Genomic DNA, 21,394 nt, shown 5'->3' on the forward strand with positions numbered 1-21,394 from the left:
CGACCAGTGCGAAGAGAGTTTTGAAGAGCTTAAGAAGAGGTTGACTTCAGCGCCAGTTTTAGCTCTGCCATCTAGTGATGAGGACTTTACAGTCTTTTGTGATGCGTCCCGTGTGGGACTGGGTTGTGTGCTTATGCAGAATGAGAAGGTGATTGCTTATGCTTCTAGGCAGCTAAAGAAGCATGAGTTGAATTACCCCACACATGACCTAGAGATGGCAGCAGTGATTTTTGCACTCAAGATGTGGAGGCACTACCTCTATGGGGTAAAATGTGAGATCTTCACAGATCATAAAAGCTTGCAGTACATCTTGAGTCAGAGGGATTTGAACTTGAGGCAGAGGAGATGGGTGGAGCTGCTGAGTGACTATGATTGTAAGATTCAGTATCATCCGGGTAAGGCGAATGTCGTGGCAGACGCTCTAAGCCGGAAGTCACTAGGCAGTCTATCCCACATCACGGCAGAAAGGAGACCAGTGGTGAAGGAGTTTTACAAGCTCATTGAGGAAGGTCTACAGTTGGAGTTGTCTGGTACAGGTGCCTTGGTCGCTCAGATGAAAGTGACACCCGTGTTTCTGGAGCAGGTGGCTCAGAAACAGCATGAGGACCCAGAGTTAATGAAGATTGCCAGGACTGTTCAGTCAGGCAAGAATAGTGAGTTCCGATTCGACAGTAAGGGGATCCTCCGCTATGGGAGTCGTTTATGTGTACCAGATGACATAGGGCTAAAAGGAGGCATTATGAGAGAGGCTCATAATGCAAGATACAGCATTCACCCCGGAGCCACCAAGATGTATCAGGATCTGAAGAAAGTTTACTGGTGGCCAGCTATGAAGAAAGAAGTGGCACAGTTTGTGTCAGCCTGCGAAGTATGTCAGAGGGTGAAGCTGGAACATCAGAAGCCGGCTGGAATGCTTAACCCGCTACCTATTCCAGAGTGGAAATGGGAGAATATAGCTATGGACTTCGTAGTGGGGTTACCGGCAGCGTCCAACAGATTGGACTCCATATGGGTGATTGTGGACAGACTCACTAAATCTGCTCACTTCATCCCTGTCAGGAGTGGCTACTCTGTGGACAAGTTAGCGCAGGTGTACGTTGAAGAGATAGTCAGACTGCATGGGGTTCCTGTTTCTATTGTGTCAGATAGAGGACCCCAGTTCACCTCCAGGTTTTGGCGGAGTCTGCAGAATGCTATGGGTACTAGGTTGGATTTCAGCACTGCCTTCCACCCCCAGACGGACGGACAGTCGGAGAGGACCATCCAGACTATCGAGGATATGCTTAGAATGTGTGTGCTGGACTTTGGCGGTTCTTGGAGGCAACATCTACCTTTGGTGGAGTTTGCCTACAATAACAGCCATCATGCTAGCATCGGGATGGCTCCATATGAAGATTTATATGGGAGGAAGTGCAGGTCACCTGTTTGCTGGGAAGAAGTTGGAGAAAAGGCCTTGGCAGGGCCTGAGCTAGTAGAGATCACCAGCAGGGTGGTACCCATAATCAGAGAGAGAATCAAGACTGCTGCAAGCAGACAGAAGAGTTATGCAGACATCCGCAGAAGGTTAGTAGAGTTTCAGGAGGGGGATCTGGTATTGCTCAGGGTGTCTCCAATGAAAGGAGTGGTTCGCTTTGGGAAGAAGGGTAAACTAGCCCCACGATACATTGGACCCTTTGAAGTCTTGCAAAAGATTGGGAATGTATCGTACAAGCTGGACTTACCTGCTTCAATGGAGAGAATCCATCCGGTTTTCCATGTTTCTATGTTAAGAAAGTTCGTGTCAGATCCGGGCAAGGTTCTTAGTGAGCCTGATGTGGAGATCCAAGAGGATCGCACCTATGTTGAGCAACCAGTACGGATCCTAGACACCCAGATCAGGAAGCTGAGAAACAAGGAAATCCCGATGGTGAAAGTCCTGTGGAACCACCACAATATGGAAGAATGCACCTGGGAGACACGGGAGTCCATGCTCCAGCAGTACCCTTATCTTTTCAAAGGTTAGTTTATTGTGAGTTTATGTGTTTATGTGTGTATGTTATGTTGTTTGCTATGCATGTGCTAGTTGAGGAACATTCGGGGACAAATGTTCTTAAGGGGGGGAGAATGTAATACCCGGCTAGACTCCGGTATCGGAATTCCTACCGTCCGGTGGAATCTCGGATGCCGGAGACCTCTAGAAGGGTAGAATCATGTTTTATAAAAATGTTTTAATGTGTTTTATGATTTTAAGTATGAAATTAAATGAGTTTTTGCATGAAAAGTCCTTGGAGGAAAACCCAGGTTCGGCCGCCGAAAATCAAGTTCGGCCGCCGAAAGTCAAGTTCGGCCGCCGAACATTGCACGGATGCGGAAGCGCATTCGGCCCCCGAACGTGGCCTGGCCAGCCACCTATAAAAGGGGCACTTAGCCGAAATGGGCGAGTTTTCTCCCATTTTCGGCCACAGCAAGCTTCCGACCTTCCCTTTGCAAATCTTGTGTTCTTCCTCCAAATCTCTTCCATTTTTCTTGAGTTTTAAACTCACATTGCAAGTTTTGAGCATTTAAACCAAGTTTTGGAGCTTTGGGAACTCAGGAGCTCATTTTCGTGAATCTCCAAGTTTAGGTCGTCTCCCTCTCGATCTTCAAGAGGTAAGAGCCGATCTTAAGCTCCTTATGTGTTTTAAATGAGTTTTATGCAAGATCTATGGGTAGAAATGCATGTTAGGTTATATGTTGAGTTATGGGTTAATATTGATGTTTTGAACAATGTATGTTGATTTTTGTGTGTTTGAAGTGTTGTAGTTGGGGTATATGCTAGTTTGAGACCCCTAGGTGTAATGTATGATATGTATGCATGTTTTAGAACTAGTTTATGCATGATTTGAGGTTTTGGGAGGCAAGAGGTTCATGTGAACCAAGTTTCTGCCCTTCTGGCAGAAACCAGGTTCGGCCGCCGAAGGGAGTTTCGGCCGCCGAACCCCCTTGTGGAGGCAGCATTCGGCTGCCGAAGCTTGCCCCCGAAAGAAGACTTTCGGATCTGTCTGGGAGGTTCGGCCGCCGAAGGTGCCGCCGAACCTGCCTGACTTTCGGCTCTGGAGGGACTTTCGGCCGCCGAACCTGCCGCCGAAAGTGCCCTGTTCAGCCATTTCTTGCATGTTTTTATGTGATGTTTTCATGATGTTTTAGGGGGGTTTTTGGGGAGTAGTTTATGGTTATGTTCAAGTATGTTTGGTCCCTCATTTGAGTCCACCTGTGTAGGTTCGGACCCGAGGAACCGAGGACCCCAGCAGTGAGTTCAGCTGCTTCGGTGTTGTCAGAGTCAGCCAGAGGTGAGTGGAACTAAACTTAATCTTTTAAATTAAATGTTTTATCATGTTTCATGCATCATCATCATGCAATAGGGTGATTGCATTAGTTCCACGAATATGCCGCATTGCATCATGTGTTGTTGATGTGGGTGAATGTTGGATGACCCAATTAGTCCATGACAGGAAGACCAGGACCCCATTCTACGGCCTGGCACGGAAATGAAAGACCAGGACCCCATTCTACGGCCTGGCACGATTGTGGACTCGAAGGCCAGAAGCCCAGAGGAGGCCCTGGAATAATGGTAAGTAATGTATGTATGACAGGAAGACCAGGACCCCATGCTACGGCCTGGCACTATGTTAGCTTGGACTAATTGGTGACAAGTTCACCCAACCCTTATGTGAATTGTCTGTGTTATGATGCATTTCATTAAAGCATAGTGTTAAAATGTTTTATAGTTCAGCTCACTGGGCTTTTAGCTCACCCCTCTCCCTTTACCCCCAGGCTTGCAGGTACAGTATAGTGCGGGAGTCCGGATAGAGTAAAGAAGTTATGCTTATGTAATAGCTAGCAATGGACATGATCAAATTGTAATGTAAAAGTATAGTATAGTTATGTAATGAGGTTTATGGATGTTAGTGTGTGCTTGACCATAGATTGTGCTATCCCTTTAACACATGATCTTAGAGATTTTTACGATGTTTATGTAAACCAACTCAACGTATGTTATGTCACCCCTTGGGGGCACTGATGAGATCCCACAGAGGGATCAATGTTATGTTAATGTTTATGCACAGGTTGAGTTTGGTTGGTGTTCATGTAAAGAAAAGTTTAATTGTTTATGTATGTTGTTGATCATGTATGGGATTAAGCAGGTTTTCAGGATGCATGTCAGGCTTGCTACGGGTCCCGGCGGCCTTAAGTCGACCCGGATCCTAGCGCCGGTAGCGGTCCGATTTTCGGGTCGTTATAGGTATGTTAGGCGGCTCATAAATGCGGATCAAGTTTAGCATATACCTATCTATCGTACGTCACATTAATCAGTCTTTCTGCATGCGCATTTATGATTCTGGTGATGTACCGAGGAGACGACCAACATATTGGAAGTCGGCTTCCTACTCCAATCCCACTAGGTCATGCTCAGCTCACTTAGTCTGTATGGAGGAGGGGTCCCCTCGTCACTAAAGTCAGAAGTCTCCATATTTGATTTCCATTTAGGGTATGAGTTTTGAAGTGATCGGCCTGTCCGCTCTAAGTTTCGGAAGGATCAGGAGTGTTGGTGGTCTAATTCTCGTACCTTATAGGTTGGATTTTCACTGTCTAGTAGAATCAAATGGAAAATTTTGCACGTCCTTTCAAATTCGGTGGTATGAGTTTTGAAATGACTGGTCTGTCCGCTCTGAATTTTGAAAGGGTGAGGGGTATTGGTGATCTGATTCTCGTACCTTATAAGTTGGCTTCCACTGTCTGATAGGATCAAATGAAAAAAATTCAAACGTCCTTTCAAATTCGATTTACACGTGTTTGAATTTTAATAAACTCTATTTTTTTTATGTTATTAATTATATTAAAATTAAAATTGTTGTTATCAAATATGAGTGAAATAATTTTTATTTTGATGAAATTAAAATATATCAATTACTTATTTTCAAAAGATAGGACTTCATAAACACATGAATAAACTAATGAGTCGAAAAAAATTGAAATAATATGTATTAATTTCGATATAAATAAAAACTATAATTCATCAGAAATTTTATTATATTATATATAAAGTTTTATAATAATTTTTTGGGTAAACTATAATTTAGTCCCTCTGGTTTAGTGAAATGTAACCTTTCGTCCCTCTGTTTTAAAAAACCTTCAATTTAGTCACTGTGATTTTTAAAAACTATACCATTAGTCCCTCCCGTTAGATTTTCAGTTAAATCACCGTTAATTTTAGTTAAAAAGACTAAAATACCCATTTTCTCTCCTTCTCCTTCCCCTTCCTCTTCTTCTTCTTCTCCTTCCCGATCTCCTTCTTCTGCTTATTTTTCTTCTTCTCTTTTCCGATCTTCTTCTTCTTCTTCTTCACTTGTTCCTTTGCCTTTCTTTCCTCTCTTCTTCAACATGTTAATGGTCTCATGCTCAACACAAGCACCGTACTTCTTCTCCAGAAACAATGCAGCCTTGGTAACAAGACAATTAGAAAATGGAGATTTGTCATTGTTCATGACTATTGGCAAAGCTGCTTGGCGTTCTTCTTGAACCGTGTTTCTAGTTTGTTGAGTCTCATGGAATCGTAGCTTTAACCATTGGATAATAGACTCTTTCAGTTCTCTTTCCATTTGGTCATTATCTCCCAACCAACCAATAAGCTCTTCAAACTCTTAATCAGTTTCATATGAAACCCATGGTGAGCATGTAGGAATACTATCATTTGGATTAAACATGAATGGAAAACAAGCTCTTGACCCTTCCGAATCCAAAAAAGTGTTCATGCCAAGTGAAGCAGAATGCTTGAAAATTGAAACATTGTCTGATAGGCCCTTATGATCTGATATTTTCCTGAGCCGCAAAGTCAAACTCCCATCAGCAACAACCCGAGCATGCCCAGCAGGTGTAGCAGAAGCCCAATACAAACGACCTATAGAATCACTGCCCAGAAACTCCCTCCGCGTAGCTTGCTTTAGAAGTTGTGATTCTATGCTGGTAATCAGATTCTGCAGATGAAGAATGTCATCCTTAATGGTGCTCAACTCAGGACAATATGCTTGTGACTCTTTCAAAGCAACAGAAGGCACATTCTCCACATCCTGAATATTCATGTCTGATGAGAGAGAAGGTCCTGGATGATCTAAAGGAGTTGAAGAGTTTTTCCCAACATGTTCTTGCATGTTATTATGGTGGCAAATTTCACCCGTGTGCTCAGTTACTTGTTGCAGCCAGAAATTCTTCCCTACACTTAAGATTTTTCAATTCCATTGATAATGACCGCAATTTCTGCTGCAATTCAGTTGTAGTTTCCACGCACTGCTCAAGGTGCTGACGAACAAGAGCAGAGTTGAGTAATTCATCACAAAGGAACTTAAGAAGAAAGGAGATCGGAAAAGAGAAGAAGAAGGAGATTGGAAAAGAGAAGAAGAAGAAGAAGAAGAAGAAGAAGGAGATCGGAAAGGAGAAGAAGAAGAAGAAGAAGAGGAAGAAGAAAAAGGAGATCGGAAAAGAGAAGAAGATTGGAAAAGAGAAGAAGAAAAATAAGCAGAAGAAGGAGATCGGGAAGGAGAAGAATAAGAAGAGGAAGGGGAAGGAGAAGGAGAGAGAATGGATATTTTAGTCTTTTTAACTAAAATTAACAGTGATTTAACTGAAAATCTAACGGGAGGGACTAATGGCATAGTTTTTAAAAATCACAGTTACTAAATTGAAGGTTTTTTAAAACAGAGGGACGAAACGTTACATTTCACTAAACCAGAGGGACTAAATTATAGTTTACCCTAATTTTTTTCATACAGTGTTACCGTTGTAAATAAGCTCGACGTGAGAGCGTAACATCTCGTATAAAGCACGCGAGGGTAGGGCCGCTGTCCCCAATAAAACCGGAAAAGGCCAGCTCCATTTCTCCTACAGCAATTGCCAGCGAGGGACTTGGCAGAGAACGCCAATTTCTCTTCCTTCATTTCTCTAGCTCCCTTGCAAATTCCCTCGTTTTCCTCAATGGCTCTCACCGATTCTTCTCGCCAGTCCCTAATCCCTAGCTTCCTCTATGCCTCTTCCTCTCCCAAAACCCTCACACTTTCCAAACTCCTCCACTCTAACTCCACCCTGCCTTCCCCTTCGCCGTCGCCGTCACTCATGAGGAACACCAGCAGCTTCGTGATCCCCGCTCCCAGCGAGCCTGGGAAGATCCAGATGTACTCTCCAGCTTTCTATGCTGCTTGTACTGCAGGAGGTATTCTCAGCTGTGGACTTACTCATATGGCCGTCACTCCTCTTGACCTTGTCAAGTGTAATATGCAGGTATTTTTTCCTTAGATCTGTGCTCATTTTCTGGTTCTGCTATCTTTTTGCTTTGTTTTGGTGTTTTATTGGTCGATATTTTGTGTTTGGTTTTGATTCTCTCTGCTGCTTGATTTTGATCGATCGTTTTAGCATTTGATCTCTGCTGGTTTAATTTTAGTGTTTCGTTACTCGGTTTGAGATTTAGGTTCCGCTTTTGCTTGGATTCATCGCATTATTTTTGGATCGGGATTTTAATGCTTTCATTCTGTGCCTGAATTATATGGTGTAGTTCTCCTTTTATTTCATTGTTGTGGTTTTTGTTCTTTTAGAAAATGAAGTACTAGATTTTTTTATTTACCTATAATATTAGACCTGTGAACAGATCTGTATTAGAATTTTTTTTTTTAAAAAAAACTTTGTAAATGGATTTATTTCCTTTCAGTGTTTTGCTTATCTTGTGCTACGGGCAGTTTTTATGGAGTTGTTTGTAATTTGCCTGTAGATTGTTCTTCTAGGCTCTACCTGTATTCATCTCTCACGAAATTACTTCCATAATCTTGCTTGACTATTATATGGTTGATATTATCTTATGATGACTTTACATTCCTTTGTACTTCTATTCTATTGTTATTTATTTGTTTTGACCATTTCACACAAGAAAGTTTGAATTATTTTGGGTAAATCAGTTTAGGTCTCCATATTTTGTCATAGTCTCTATTTATTAAAATCCAATCAAAACGTTCTTGTATCTTGTAAAATCAAGCGGTTTAGTTCTTGTATTAGATTTCTATAGAAAAGGTCAGTCTGTATGTTTTACTCTTGGTTAGAGGCGTAGTTGTCTAATTGAGCATCGAAATCTTCAGTTTATGAATTAAGAATCTATGAGAATAGAATAGATCAAAATTCTAAAATGAATTAAAAATCGTATATGTTCTGAAATTAGTAAAAAAATATCTTATAATGAAATGTTTTAATAAATTTATAATTATCATTTATATAAATAGAAATATTCTTTGTTATAGACTAATTTGTGTTTTCTATATTATATAGTTCTATATTATAAATTATGAACTATGGAATTATAGACAATAATTATCAATATATATATGCTGAAACTCTTATTTAAATTTGATCAAATAATTAAATAATAAACAGAGATGGCAGGTTTTTAATATTATTAATAAAAATTGTCATAACATGACAACTATAATTAATTAAGTAAATTAACTAAAAAAGGAAAAGAAAGAGAGAGGGAAAAGAATGGGTGGTGAAAGAAAAATAGTTAAGGGATAGGTTTTGTTTACACTTTCATGGCAAAAATGAAGGATATCTTAAATTTTAAAAATATAAAGTCTGACAAACCCTTTATACATAGGCGAAGACTCAATCAATTCTTATTAATTCACTTGACTTACTGTTGATTCTTTTAATTTAGTCATAATGCAGGTGCATTTACTATCAGGCCCTGGCCCAGCCCATAAAAATAAATAAATAAATAAATAAATAGCCCATAAAATAAATAAAGAAATAAATAAATAAATAAATAATAAATTAAAACATTAAAGGCTCTGGTTTCTTCCAGAGCCTTCATTTGCGTGAAGTAGAGAAAAAAAAAAAAAAAAGAAAAGCAGCAGAAGCAGGGGGCAAGCAGAGCATTGCTCTGTTATTTCAAAAACAAAAAAAAATTCCTTCTCTTTAATCCAAATCTCCTTCCTCTCAACCCGATCAATGCCTCCATGTCTTTAATGCAAACACAACTGCAACCAATTCCAGATCATGGATGGGATAATTTAATTCATGTGGTCTAAGCTGTCTAGAAGCATAAGCTATCACCTTCCCATGTTGCATGAGTACAAAGCCTAAACCCTTGTGAGAAGCATCACTATACACCACAAATACACCACAAATCCATCTGTACCTGAGGGTAGGATAAGAACGGGGGTTGATGTGAGACATGTTTTAAGCTTCTCGAATAGTTTTCTCTTATATTTTTAATATTTTAAAAACTTATAGCAGGTTATATGTATTTATATGTATAAAATCAGGGGAAGTTTTGTCAGTTTTTCGGGTCATATCCGCCTCTGCAGATTAGAGAATGGGTGTGACATTTGCAATTTACCCTATATATTTGAATAGCTAGAATGTAGAATTAAATTGAGAATCATTTAGTTCAAATCAAGAATCGCAAGATTCAAGTACATTTAAGATTCTCCCTATAGATTAGAATTGATTTGTTGCGAAATTGATTTGAATCAACGTAAGATTTTGACAACTGGGGTTAGAGGAACTAAATGTTAGGAATGTTAAAATACTGGGATTAAATGGTATGAATAATTTAAATTACAAAAGTTAAACAAGACCTATTTAATGCTAAGACAAGTTGATTAACATTTTCTTGGGTAGAAGAACTAAAGAATTCGATTTTACAAAATATGAATGTTTAACTGTGTGCTTAATTTTGGCAAACTACAAAGGCTTGATAGTAATTTACCCATACTTTCTTCATTAGGGTGCATAATTTACCCATACTTTCTTCATTAGGGTGCATAATTATGGTTTAGATCCAATATTATTAAACATACCCATTTTGACCCAGCTGAGTAATTGGGTTGATACTTGATAGGTCAATAGTGACTAGTGAGCCTTGAGTGGTTAAAAATTTAATTAAATTTAATACCTATTAATATAATAAATTAATTAATTAATACTAGACTATTTAAGTAAAAATTTTCAATATTTATTATATTATAATTTACATATATTCTAAAAATGTCTTTTTAAATTTTATATGAAGTATTCAATTTTCGATATTAGTGTTAAATGTTTTTCCCATGCTTGTGAGTTATATATAAAAAAGTTTCCATAAATTAATTATTTTAATATTTATGAAATATTAATTATATATTAAAAATAAATAAATAAATATTTTTATAAAAGTATTGTTGCAAATCCTCGGTGTTCTTCTTCTGTCAACTTTGTTGTGCATATTTCTTTGAGCTGATGCTCCCCTCTTTTCCAAAAAAAAAAAAAAAAAAAACTTTGTTGTGCGTATACGTCATTAATCCAGAATAAAATATTAATTATCTTACAGGCTGGCCAGTTTGTCCCATGTCCATGTACTGGTGGTTTGAATATTTGATAGCAAGAGCACCTTTTTTAAATCAGCTATGGCCCAAAATGGTACGGGTTTAGAGTTTGAAATATTAGAATATATTTGGTATTGGGTTTCTCTTTCATGTTTCCTATAACTTTCGAGAAATATTTGGTAGAACTGCTGGATGGAGATTTATAAATGCTGCAGATTGAAGTGTCTGTTTGCTTCTTGAAATGTTATTTTCATATCATTTCCTTTTTTTACATGAATTTAGACATTTAATTAGATAATAAAGGCCATAAACTAAACTAAAGAGGATATCGCTTATCAGATTGATCCTGCAAAGTACAAAGGCATCTCATCTGGTTTTGGAGTTCTGCTCAAGGAGCAGGGATTGAGAGGCTTCTTCCGGGGTTGGGTGCCAACCCTCCTTGGTTATAGTGCCCAGGGTGCCTGCAAATTTGGATTCTACGAGTTCTTCAAGAAATACTACTCTGACATTGCCGGACCAGAGAATGCAGCTAAGTACAAGACCTTGATTTACCTTGCTGGTTCTGCATCTGCTGAGGTGATTGCAGATGTTGCGCTTTGTCCTTTTGAGGCAGTAAAAGTTCGAGTTCAAACTCAGCCTGGTTTTGCTAGAGGCATGGCAGATGGACTTCCCAAATTTATCAAATCTGAAGGCGCTTTAGGGTATGATTATGAAATTCATCAATGATTTTATCTCATTTAATCTGTAACCTTGTACCTGTAATTAACTAATCATATTTTTGCAGGTTGTACAAAGGCATCGTTCCTCTCTGGGGTCGTCAGATTCCATGTAAGCCATCATCTATTCCACTCTTGCTTTTATTTCTGCATAATTATTGCAAAGGAAGTTGAGGATCTTCTTGCTATTTCTTCTCAATGTATTTGATTTTTTCTGTTCCATCCATGGTTGATGTTTTAATTATTATTTAGAATGTCGTTTTTCATAATTATTTATAACTTTACTGAATTTGGTGACAATGTATATGGTAGGCAGTGATTCGTGTGGAAATTGCAATTTTTTTTAAAGAAAAAGTTAATTCTTTTCTCTAGTGCAAAAGTACTGGGTCATTGTCCTGATATGTTTATGTTCAAAGTGGGAATTTGGTTTCATTACCCTTTACAATAATTGTGGTGTGATCATGTATTGTTCAAAAGGTATTCTTATTGATTTTCCTTTTGGAATAGGAATTTTTAATAATTTGATTGTGTTACAATGTGATTGCATTTATTTAATATCTCATATATACGTAGCTCAGCCTTAGTAAACATTGGATTTTGCAGATGAGATCAGTGTTTAAATATTAGCATTTTTTTCTCAAAACTTTACAATTTCTTCCTGTTTCTGTTTCTTTTACTATCCACCCAAATTTTTGTGTTGCATCTTGCATGCTTCGGGAATCATTATATCCTCCTACGCGGGGAAATTATGCTAGTTTGATTTTCATCGTTTGAAATCCTTTGGGAGGTGGAGGCTCGACCAACAGTTTGGTGCAAGTGATTGTTGAGCCTGGTGTTGATGTGCTGGAATAAGATAGAATATATATATGCTAACGAAGCTATTTTGCACATAAGTCTGCAAGTCGTTGTTTGTTCTGTGTTTTGTTTTTCTTTTGCATGTCAATGACTAGTGTTTGAATAAGATCAAAATTTTTTTTATTGCAGATACTATGATGAAGTTTGCATCTTTTGAGACCATCGTTGAGCTGATCTACAAGCATGCCATCCCCACACCTAAGGACCAGTGTAGCAAACCCTTACAGCTTGGCATTAGTTTTGCCGGTGGATACGTCGCTGGTGTTTTCTGTGCCATTGTATCTCATCCTGCTGATAATCTCGTGTCTTTCCTCAACAATGCCAAAGGCGCAACTGTTGGTGATGTGAGTATCCTTTTTGTCATGTCTTTAATTGTGATTCTTTGGGAACTTACTAGTTTGTCCCGTTGCTTACACCCTCTTTCTTATTTTCAGGCTGTGAAGAAGCTAGGTTTATGGGGTCTGTTTACCCGAGGGCTACCTCTCCGTATTGTCATGATTGGGACTCTTACTGGAGCACAGTGGGGTATCTATGATGCATTCAAAGTTTTTGTGGGATTGTAAGTAGTACCCCTGGAGACTCTTATGCGTTTTTAGTAGTGCCCCTGGAGACTCTTATGCTTTTTTTTCTTTTTTTTTTTTTTCAATAATAATGATGATGATAATTATAATAATAGTAACTGGATTTGGTATTTCATGCTAATGGGCGATGGTATTTACAGGCCAACCACTGGAGGTGCTGCTCCTGCTGCTGCCCCTGCTGTTGCTGCAACTGAGCTTGCAAAGGTGTAATTTCGGAAATCAGCAGTTTTATTTTGTGTCGCTCTGTGGAAGCTGAGAAAACAATAGGGATAATAAAAGTAGGATTGACAACTCCCTCTCAAGCCTGTGGAGTTCTTTTACATTCAAGAGTTACTTTGACTAATTTTTTTCTCTGGAGGGATGGTTTTGGTTTCATCTTTCTATAATGAATACATTCAATAGTTAGATCGTATATGAAATTTCATTTTAATGTTAGGATCACAATATCCTCTGTCAGGACAACCAAAAATAATGGGCAGATGAGGGGATATAATTTGTCTTGTCCATTTCCCTTGCTATGAATTTGGTGAATGATATACATATATGTTTTTCCATGAAAATTCGTTATTCCTCAGGCTCTGTTGATTATTCCTTCATTTTTGGCATATTCTATATAGTGAACTGTGTTTTATTCCCACATTGATATTGAAGATTAAAATACTTTATGTTCTTTGGAGCAATGGATTCCCATTGGTGGCTCAATGGTAATAACAATGGTGATCCAAGACCAGCTGTGTCAGCATTTAGGAGCTGCCTCTCCAACTGAACTAGTAGGAAGAATACGCCCGTCGCCTCCTGAAGAAAACAGACTCTGAAGCCATGGAAGAAACCACAATTGCAAATGCAGGTATAAACCAAGCAGTCATTGAAGCCCCGTCTCCTTTTACATAAGGTACATGCTACCATCAACAAGACTACCATTTCGTATTTAACCGAATACAGATAGTTAGAAGGACCAGTACTTTGTTTCAGTTTCAGAGTTCTGAAGGTCAATGATTAAATCAAAAAAACCATTGCATTTAACAGACTTTTTTTACAATGGGTTTGTGTTTTTTGTTGTCTAAATCTTATGTAATGGAACGTAAATTTCTCTTATTAATGCAATTTAAATTTAGATGAAAAAAATAATGAAATTTGAATTTTTTGAAATTTAATAAAATTAATATCATAATTTTTTTTTACCATACAATTATCTCATTGAATTGAAAGCCCATCAGGTTGGAGCACATTATAAAATCAAATTTAGAAAAATACATGGAAACCTAATTCAGAAAAGAATCCAATCCAATTAAAAAGCCGGTTAGCGCTATCTTAAGTATTTTTTAAATGTTAACATTCTCTATTTTAAACTGAATTAAATTAAATAAATTAAAAATTAAAAATTAAAATATTAATATTTATAAAATTAAATCGAATTGATTTAAGGTAAAAATTAAATTGAATTAAATTAATTTGATTCTATTCAATTTAATTTGATTTAATTTATTTAAATTTTTAATAAATTTTTTATTTCAACATTTTATTTTTAATATTTTAAAATTTAATTAAAAATTTTACCTTTAATTATAATATAATTTTTTATATTATTAAAAATAATATATTATTATTACAAATCGATTTAATTTATTTTTTTAATTTTTTAATTAAAATTAAACAGAATTGAAATAAATAAAATTTTTAAAATTAAAAATTCACTTTATTAAACTAAAATAAATAAAAAAAATAAATTAAAATTTTAATTAATTCTATCACAAAAATCAATTTAAACCGAAAATTGATCACATGACGTCATCCTCACAAACCCATTGATACCATCGACCCCAAGTTGATGCACGCAAGCCAAAAGACAAAAAAATCACCGAGCAACAACGGACACCTCTAAAAGTCTATGCATGCATAATAAAGAACAAACACCATTAAAACAAAAGCAAACTGCATGAACATGCCACGTCACCATCCACCGAAGAGCACCATCCCAATAAATCAACCAAAACTCCAAACTCATTTTTATGAAAAAAAAAAAAAATCATTATCAAGCACCATCAATGAAGGAATCGGCTCATGTGTTTTCGACCTATAATATTCATGAAGCCGTCTAATTTTGGCATTGAAATCTACTGATCCTCAATTTTTTGGTAAAACACCGACACAATAAAAAGATAAATAAACCTAGAAAAATCAAATATCAAAACCCGCAACTTTAGAGACGAACCAAAAAGAACTTCAAAACGTAAGAGAAAACGAAACTATTCAAAAAAAAAATAAAAAAGACAGAAATCCACAGCCCAAAGACCGCAAAACTCCATGGAAAAAAAATTACACAACCGCTCTCTGGCTTTTTCTATATTTTTGTTCTCTTTTCTCAATGTTTGAATGTGAAAAGGTAATTAAAATCATAAAAGAGTGGCTATTCAACATTAAATCTATCTTCCAACCAGAGATTGTGGAAGAGATTCCCAAGGCCACTCTTTCGCCGCGCATCTTTCTAGAGTCGGCGTCCCTTGCCTCTTCAAGTGTGACAGAGTAGCTATCTTAAAGCTTAGCTTAGCAACGCCAAGACTTGTTTATTAATAAATGTGAAGAAACCATTTACATAGCGAGGAAATAGTGAAGACATTGCAAAATCATATTAAATTAAGTACCATAAACTTGCTTTGAAGGAGATAGAAGAAACCTCCTCAAGTGTTAGAATACAAAATAAATATTGATAATAACTTGATCTTCCCTGCAAATAATTCCCCTCTCGCTCATAAACCAGCGAGACCCACATAAATTCAGATACTCCAATTGTATGCAAAACAAAGAATTGATCTATCAAATACTAATATACAGTATCATCATTTCTGTCCATTTATTGCTCTCTAAACGATTCCTAGGACTTGGAATTTTGCACGTTTAGGACCGTCTGGTTCAGATGAGATTAATTGTGAACGACACGTAAGGATGACTATCGGCATCACCTCCCAAAGCTGCCATTCCTCCTCCCACTTCATCTTCCGATTTCCAGTATGTGCTGCATTAGCATATAAAGAAAGATGAGGAATTCCGTCAGGCGCAAAAAATCAAATTCATCACTAACACAAAAATACAGGTGAAGTAATACGGTTGGTAAAGCGAGCATATAGATAAAACATGTTTCTCTCAAACATCATTACATATGGCTTATGGAAACAGGAACATCACATCAAGGCGAAATGCAGACTCTATTCAATTGACAAATATTAGGAAACAAGAATACAAATATTTGAACATTGCTATTTACACAGCTAACAATACAGCAAGAGACGTTTTTTTTTGTCTATCTCAGGACATATTCCTAGTCCTAGCCACTTTGAGCTGTGGATTTAGCATTACCCTATTGATTTCTGGAAACCAAATTGTTCTTGAATTTGAAGATTTTGTTTACTTAATCTCCTCATAAATGTTTCCGGCAAAAAATAAAAATCTCCTCAGAAATGCAGAATCTTAATATGGGAATTAAAAAAAAAAAACCAGAATTTTAGAAAAGATAAAAATCTGACTTTGAACCTCTCCCCTCAAAATATACAATGAAGAGTGTTCACAGAGAAGTCCTCGAAACCTTTCTTCACCATGTAGAGTAATATAATTTGATTCCAAACAAGACTGCAAAGTTTTGCCTCAAATAAGATCTTGAAAAACTGGACAAATAGTCTGAAACTCTATCCATAAAAGAAGTGCATCGAGTACTACGAACAATCAGTCAACCCCAAGCGGTAGTTTTTAATAGTAATTGGAAATAATTTGAAAGTTCATCTGATAAATGTGAGACAATACATTTTAAGGGTATAAAACAACTTGCCTGTTTGCACTGTCACACAATCCTTCAAGGATTGAACGCACTTTCTTCTCACCTTTCACAGAAGGAGCTAAAACACAAGCCTGAAATTATGCCAATAACCTTTGCTTGGTAAAGAACAAACATTTGATAGGAAAACAATGGAAAATTATAATATAAAGAATACATTTACCAAGAAAGAGGGTGGCAATCCATATCTTAGAATGCTCTCTGAAAAAACACGCACGGCACAGAAGTGCATCCAGGAGCTGAAGACCTGCATGAGATAAACTTGATCAGCTTAAAAGAGAAAAATGATTGACAGCAATGAAATTAACAATTAACAATTATAGATAGAGAAAATTAACAGAACATATAAGAACACTAAGAGATACAAGCAACTCTAATAATATGAAATGTCCTGGCCTATTTTCCTATTTAGCCGGATAAATTGATCTGGCTCTTTTAAAGACAGGGGTCCCTGTCACATGAAAATAGACACAAGTGCCGAGCAGAGGAAAAATTTCATAACTCTGAAGTCCAAAGAGACAGTTGAGTCATGATGTTACCAGTACATATAGAGAATAGTCTCATTCTTGCAGATGACTGGGTACTAGCAGGTTGGAGCAGTGAAAATCAACTGACAATATGAAAAACAATTAAAAGCATGCAGGCTAATCAAAATGACCATATGGTACTTTTTCTGCTTGGCTGAGGGTGTAGAATGGATATGACCCATTGTTCGAATGAATCATCTATTGAACTTAGTAAACATTAAATTCCAGCACCTTGGCTAATACCACGTATTAGACATTTTAGTTCCTTCAACATCAACATAATTGACCCCAATTTAATTTACTATTCCTCAACATGTTTCTTTACAAGTTTAGATCTTAAAATCCTCAAATTCATAAACATTAATCTTATTCTATCCAAGAAAAAGAAAAGAGGAAGGAAAGGAAAGGGAAGGAATTTACCTCTCCATAACTGGTATAGCTCCATTGCAAAAGAGAACTTCTAAAGCTCTCTTGGTCTCGCACTAATCTTTCCAACTCCTGCTTTCTACTCTCTTGTGCTTCTGGACTATATTCAAAATCACGAATCTGAATCATATACAAACAGATACAATCATGAATCAGATACTTTTCCAGCAATCCAGTTATTTAGCATAAACTATTAGATTATTTAAGCATTTAGTCATGCTGACTTTTCAAATGAGGATGCCAGATAGTACCATAGTACATATGCTATCAATATGAGATAGCCTCTATTCTTTTAAGCATTTAAGTAACAGCTAAAAGGAACAGTGCAAAGCTAAAATATACTCACTTGGAACCCTTTTTCACGTGCACTCGTTCTAAAGTTGTCTGCAACACGGTGAAATAGTGTTACCGTGTAAAGAGCATATTCATTATCCTCATGTAACATCTTCGAGGACCTGGGAACCTGTAAGAGCCAATTAAGACAAATCGAGATGAAGTAGACAAACTGTAATTAGTAAAATCAAATGAAGACATTTCAAGAAACAGGTAAGGTGAACGTTATGCTTTTACGTAAAACATTTAATCTCCAAGGTAACAACATTACCCTAATAAGTTTTGATACCTGGACCCAGGTACAGGTATGTGATGCAGGTATGTACCCAGGTGTTGGGTTTCCTGCTTCCCAAAATTCCATGGACTATCCCACTAATTTGAATTCAAATGATAAAAGTTTCATACCGACATCCAAGTATCTTCACTCCAATAGTAGTATAATACAGTAAAATTAGAATTGAAGTAACTATAATACTATGGATAACAACAACCATTGGATTACACATTCAGAAGTGAAAGGAAACAAATCTTACCACATAGCTAGTCAATCTTTCATAGCTTGCCAACCAGTCCTTCTGTGAATACTTGGGGACAATTGCAAGCAGGGTGACAAGATGTTCAGTGGTAATAATATCCTCTGGTTTCACCAAATTGGAAAGATCACGAACTGCTAAGCTGAAATGGACTGTCACCAGTCATACAAAGAATAATTGAATCCATGATTATCAAATGGATATTTATACCTTCCACTTTGCTTTCGATTAATGGCATTGAGTTGACTGCGCACATTGTTATATTCAGCAACACGAACCTAACAGAAAACGCAAAGCATAAAGGCTGAAACTAATCCTATACATGAGTCATAACATAAGACTATATTTACACCTTGCACAGCTATCACCAGATTATTCTTGGAGAAATAGTCAATAAAACACTTGACAAGTGAATGTAGAGAAGAATGTAAAACTAAGGCCCATAACCACTCACAATCATGTACAAATAATAATTACATCTAACCACAGCATATCATATTAGTAGGAAATTGAAACACGACAAAATGCATGTACAGATGAGCTCAACAGTCTCAGTATTTGATTCAATTAGGCTGGAATGAGAAAAAAATAATGATATAGTGGTTACTGAAAACGACTCATAAATCATAAATGTCAAAATTTCTCTTCAAATTCATGAAACCATGTTGTTGTTTCAGCCTAAGCAGCAGTAAACAACTGATTCAACAAAATAAATAATGGGAAAACACACCAAATAAAACAAGTCTAGCAACTTTTCTCTCCCTAGACACCACGTGAAAAGTAAATCAGCTGGCAAAACTGTGTTTATTTCTATATAGAATTTTCTCAAGCCATGAAATAATCATCACCTTGAGATCATCTTCAATCTTTGCCACTTGGGTATGAATGCTGTCCACTATCTCCTTTAGAGGTGACATTGTTGGATACTTAGCTTCATCCCAAACAAACCTATCATCACAATAAGGAAAAATCATTGATTGTTTGCCAACAAAAAGAAACGAATTTAAGTTCGTATTCACATCAACATTCATGGAAACATGGTATATTACCTAGTGAGATAAGAATCGACAGGTACACCATCAACAGTCAAAGCACTGCTCTCGACACCAGACGCCCTCTCCAATTCCTCGATCTGTCTCCTGATCTTGTGAGATACTCCTTCTATAAAGCTATTTGACTGCACATTCAATTGAACAAAAGAAAAACTAGTGAAACGAAAAACATTGCATTTAGTTCTTTGGGGAAAAATCAAATTGATATCTAAAAATGCAAAATCGAATAATATGATCTCACATTCCGAAATTCCAATAGAAATGCATATAAAGGTATGGAATTTACAAACTTCGTATCATAAAAATTAAAATTTACAAATTCGTATCATAAAAATTAAAGAGGACAATTGAATGAAATCATCATTGGACTACCTTCAAAAGATCGTCGCTAAGGGAGAGCAGAGAATCCAGGGTTCCAACACGGAGATTAGGAATATTGAACTGAAACGGAAGAAACATCCCCGGAAAAGAAAATCAAACGAGTGATAATTGAAATTGAGAAATCGAAAATCAGATCACATGAAGTGGAGAAGAGAATAGAAGAGAGGAGAGTGAAGTAAAAGCAACCCTGTAGAGAGGAGTATCAAAGGAATGCTTGGAGATTTGTTCCTGTAGACGATTCCACAGAGTGGAAGCAGAATTCTGAACCGGTAGAGACACGACCCAGTATCTTGTCGCCATTATTCTTCTTCTGAGCTTTTTCACTCTCCTTTTATTTCAGAGCTTACACAGGGGCTTGTGCTTGTAGTTTCGGAGAAGATGAAATTTCCACCTTTCTGTATTATTGTTTTTTTTTTTTTTTTTTTTTGCTTTTTCACAGCACTATTTATATATAAATATAATATAATAATAATGCAGTGAATCCTCTCTGGCACGGTAATTACAGTAATTATTCTTTTGACCAGTAATCTTAGGCCATGTCATCACCTTTTTTAGACAGAATTATTATCAAGTCGTTTTTAATTTCGAAAAAAAAAAGTTGTTTTTAATAAATTAACTATTTTATCTTTAATGTTCACGTATTTCATAAAGTTTAACTATTTAGTTTTTTATAAAAAAATTGTTAATAATTTATAATTTATATTATATATAAAAGTGAAAAGAGAATAATATTGAAATTACTAAATATACAAGATATGATAGAAAAATCGTTTAAAATATATTATGAGCTAATACCATAAAATAAAATTACGTGATAAGAATTTAATAAATTCAGTCTCATTCGAGAAAAAAAAATTTTAATATTTTAACATTCGATTCATCATTAAAATTCATTCGTTTCAGGATAGATCCAGTTTAGACATAAAATTATGTTTAACATACGTTATTCAATAAACTCTCGTTATGTCTGTAATCACAAGATCACCTATTAGTTAAACCGATAAAATTTCTTATCAAATAGCCGGTCATAATTAATTGATAAAATCCCTTATCAAACAGTCAGATCACACAATCATCGATTATTAGAAAATACTATAAATATTATTTTAAAATATTAACATTAAAAAAAATTTTAAACTTTTGAGTTATATATAAATATTAAAAATTTATTTTTTAAAAAAAGTCAAATTTATGAAATAAAATTATTAAAATAATAATAATAAAAGAATAAAAAGTAATGATATAAAATTTTTAGATAATAATAATTATATTTATAATTCGCTCATATTATAATGAGTATTAAACGTTGCAAGTGTGAATGGAATGACAAATTTTTGAATGGCTAAAATATCTTTATATCTTTAAATATTTATAAAAATTAAATAATAATATAAAATTTTAATTTAAAAATTATTTTATATATATTCAATATAATTAAAGTAGAATTATTAATTCTATAAATCCTATTTTCTTTTAAATAGAAATTGAAGAAATAAAATTTGAAATTTCTCATATTTACTTAGATAAATTCTACTATTATGTTTTTTTAACGGAAAATTAAGAATTGAACGAATCCTATTATTATTATAACTTTTAATTAATTAATAAATATAATAAGATTAAAATTATTATTTTATATATGAATTCTATTATTATTATAAATTTTAATTAATTAATAAGTATTCATAAAATGGGACTCTAATAATATTAATATATAATTTATTAATTTATAATTTATACTAAAAATGAGAAGTGAGAGAATATTAGGATTTCCGATAATACCATTAGCTTTTTTATTTATTTATA

The 21,394-nt window shown here is 35.6% G+C and overlaps 2 protein-coding genes across 2 annotated transcripts; one reads left to right on the forward strand and one right to left on the reverse strand.

Moving 5' to 3' along the window:
- The first annotated feature begins 6,859 nt into the window (after positions 1-6,859).
- Positions 6,860-13,084, forward strand: LOC110626878 (mitochondrial phosphate carrier protein 3, mitochondrial). The gene is made up of 6 exons (XM_021773043.2): positions 6,860-7,290; positions 10,698-11,059; positions 11,143-11,186; positions 12,059-12,273; positions 12,364-12,488; positions 12,651-13,084. The coding sequence occupies exons 1-6, from the start codon at positions 6,988-6,990 to the stop codon at positions 12,718-12,720; spliced, it is 1,119 nt and encodes a 372-aa protein (XP_021628735.1). The 5' UTR covers positions 6,860-6,987; the 3' UTR covers positions 12,721-13,084.
- Positions 13,085-15,139: 2,055 nt separating this feature from the next.
- Positions 15,140-20,002, reverse strand: LOC110627213 (V-type proton ATPase subunit C). The gene is made up of 11 exons (XM_021773497.2): positions 19,775-20,002; positions 19,580-19,648; positions 19,205-19,332; positions 19,004-19,103; positions 18,366-18,433; positions 18,156-18,297; positions 17,636-17,752; positions 17,284-17,409; positions 16,500-16,583; positions 16,331-16,410; positions 15,140-15,523 (listed from the first exon to the last, which is right to left on the reverse strand). Exons 1-11 carry the CDS (start codon positions 19,886-19,888, stop codon positions 15,421-15,423), a joined length of 1,131 nt encoding a protein of 376 aa, XP_021629189.1. The 5' UTR covers positions 19,889-20,002; the 3' UTR covers positions 15,140-15,420.
- Between the last annotated feature and the right edge of the window lie 1,392 nt (positions 20,003-21,394).

Source organism: Manihot esculenta, chromosome 11, assembly GCF_001659605.2.
Source record: "Manihot esculenta cultivar AM560-2 chromosome 11, M.esculenta_v8, whole genome shotgun sequence".
Taxonomy (NCBI): Eukaryota; Viridiplantae; Streptophyta; class Magnoliopsida; order Malpighiales; family Euphorbiaceae; genus Manihot; species Manihot esculenta.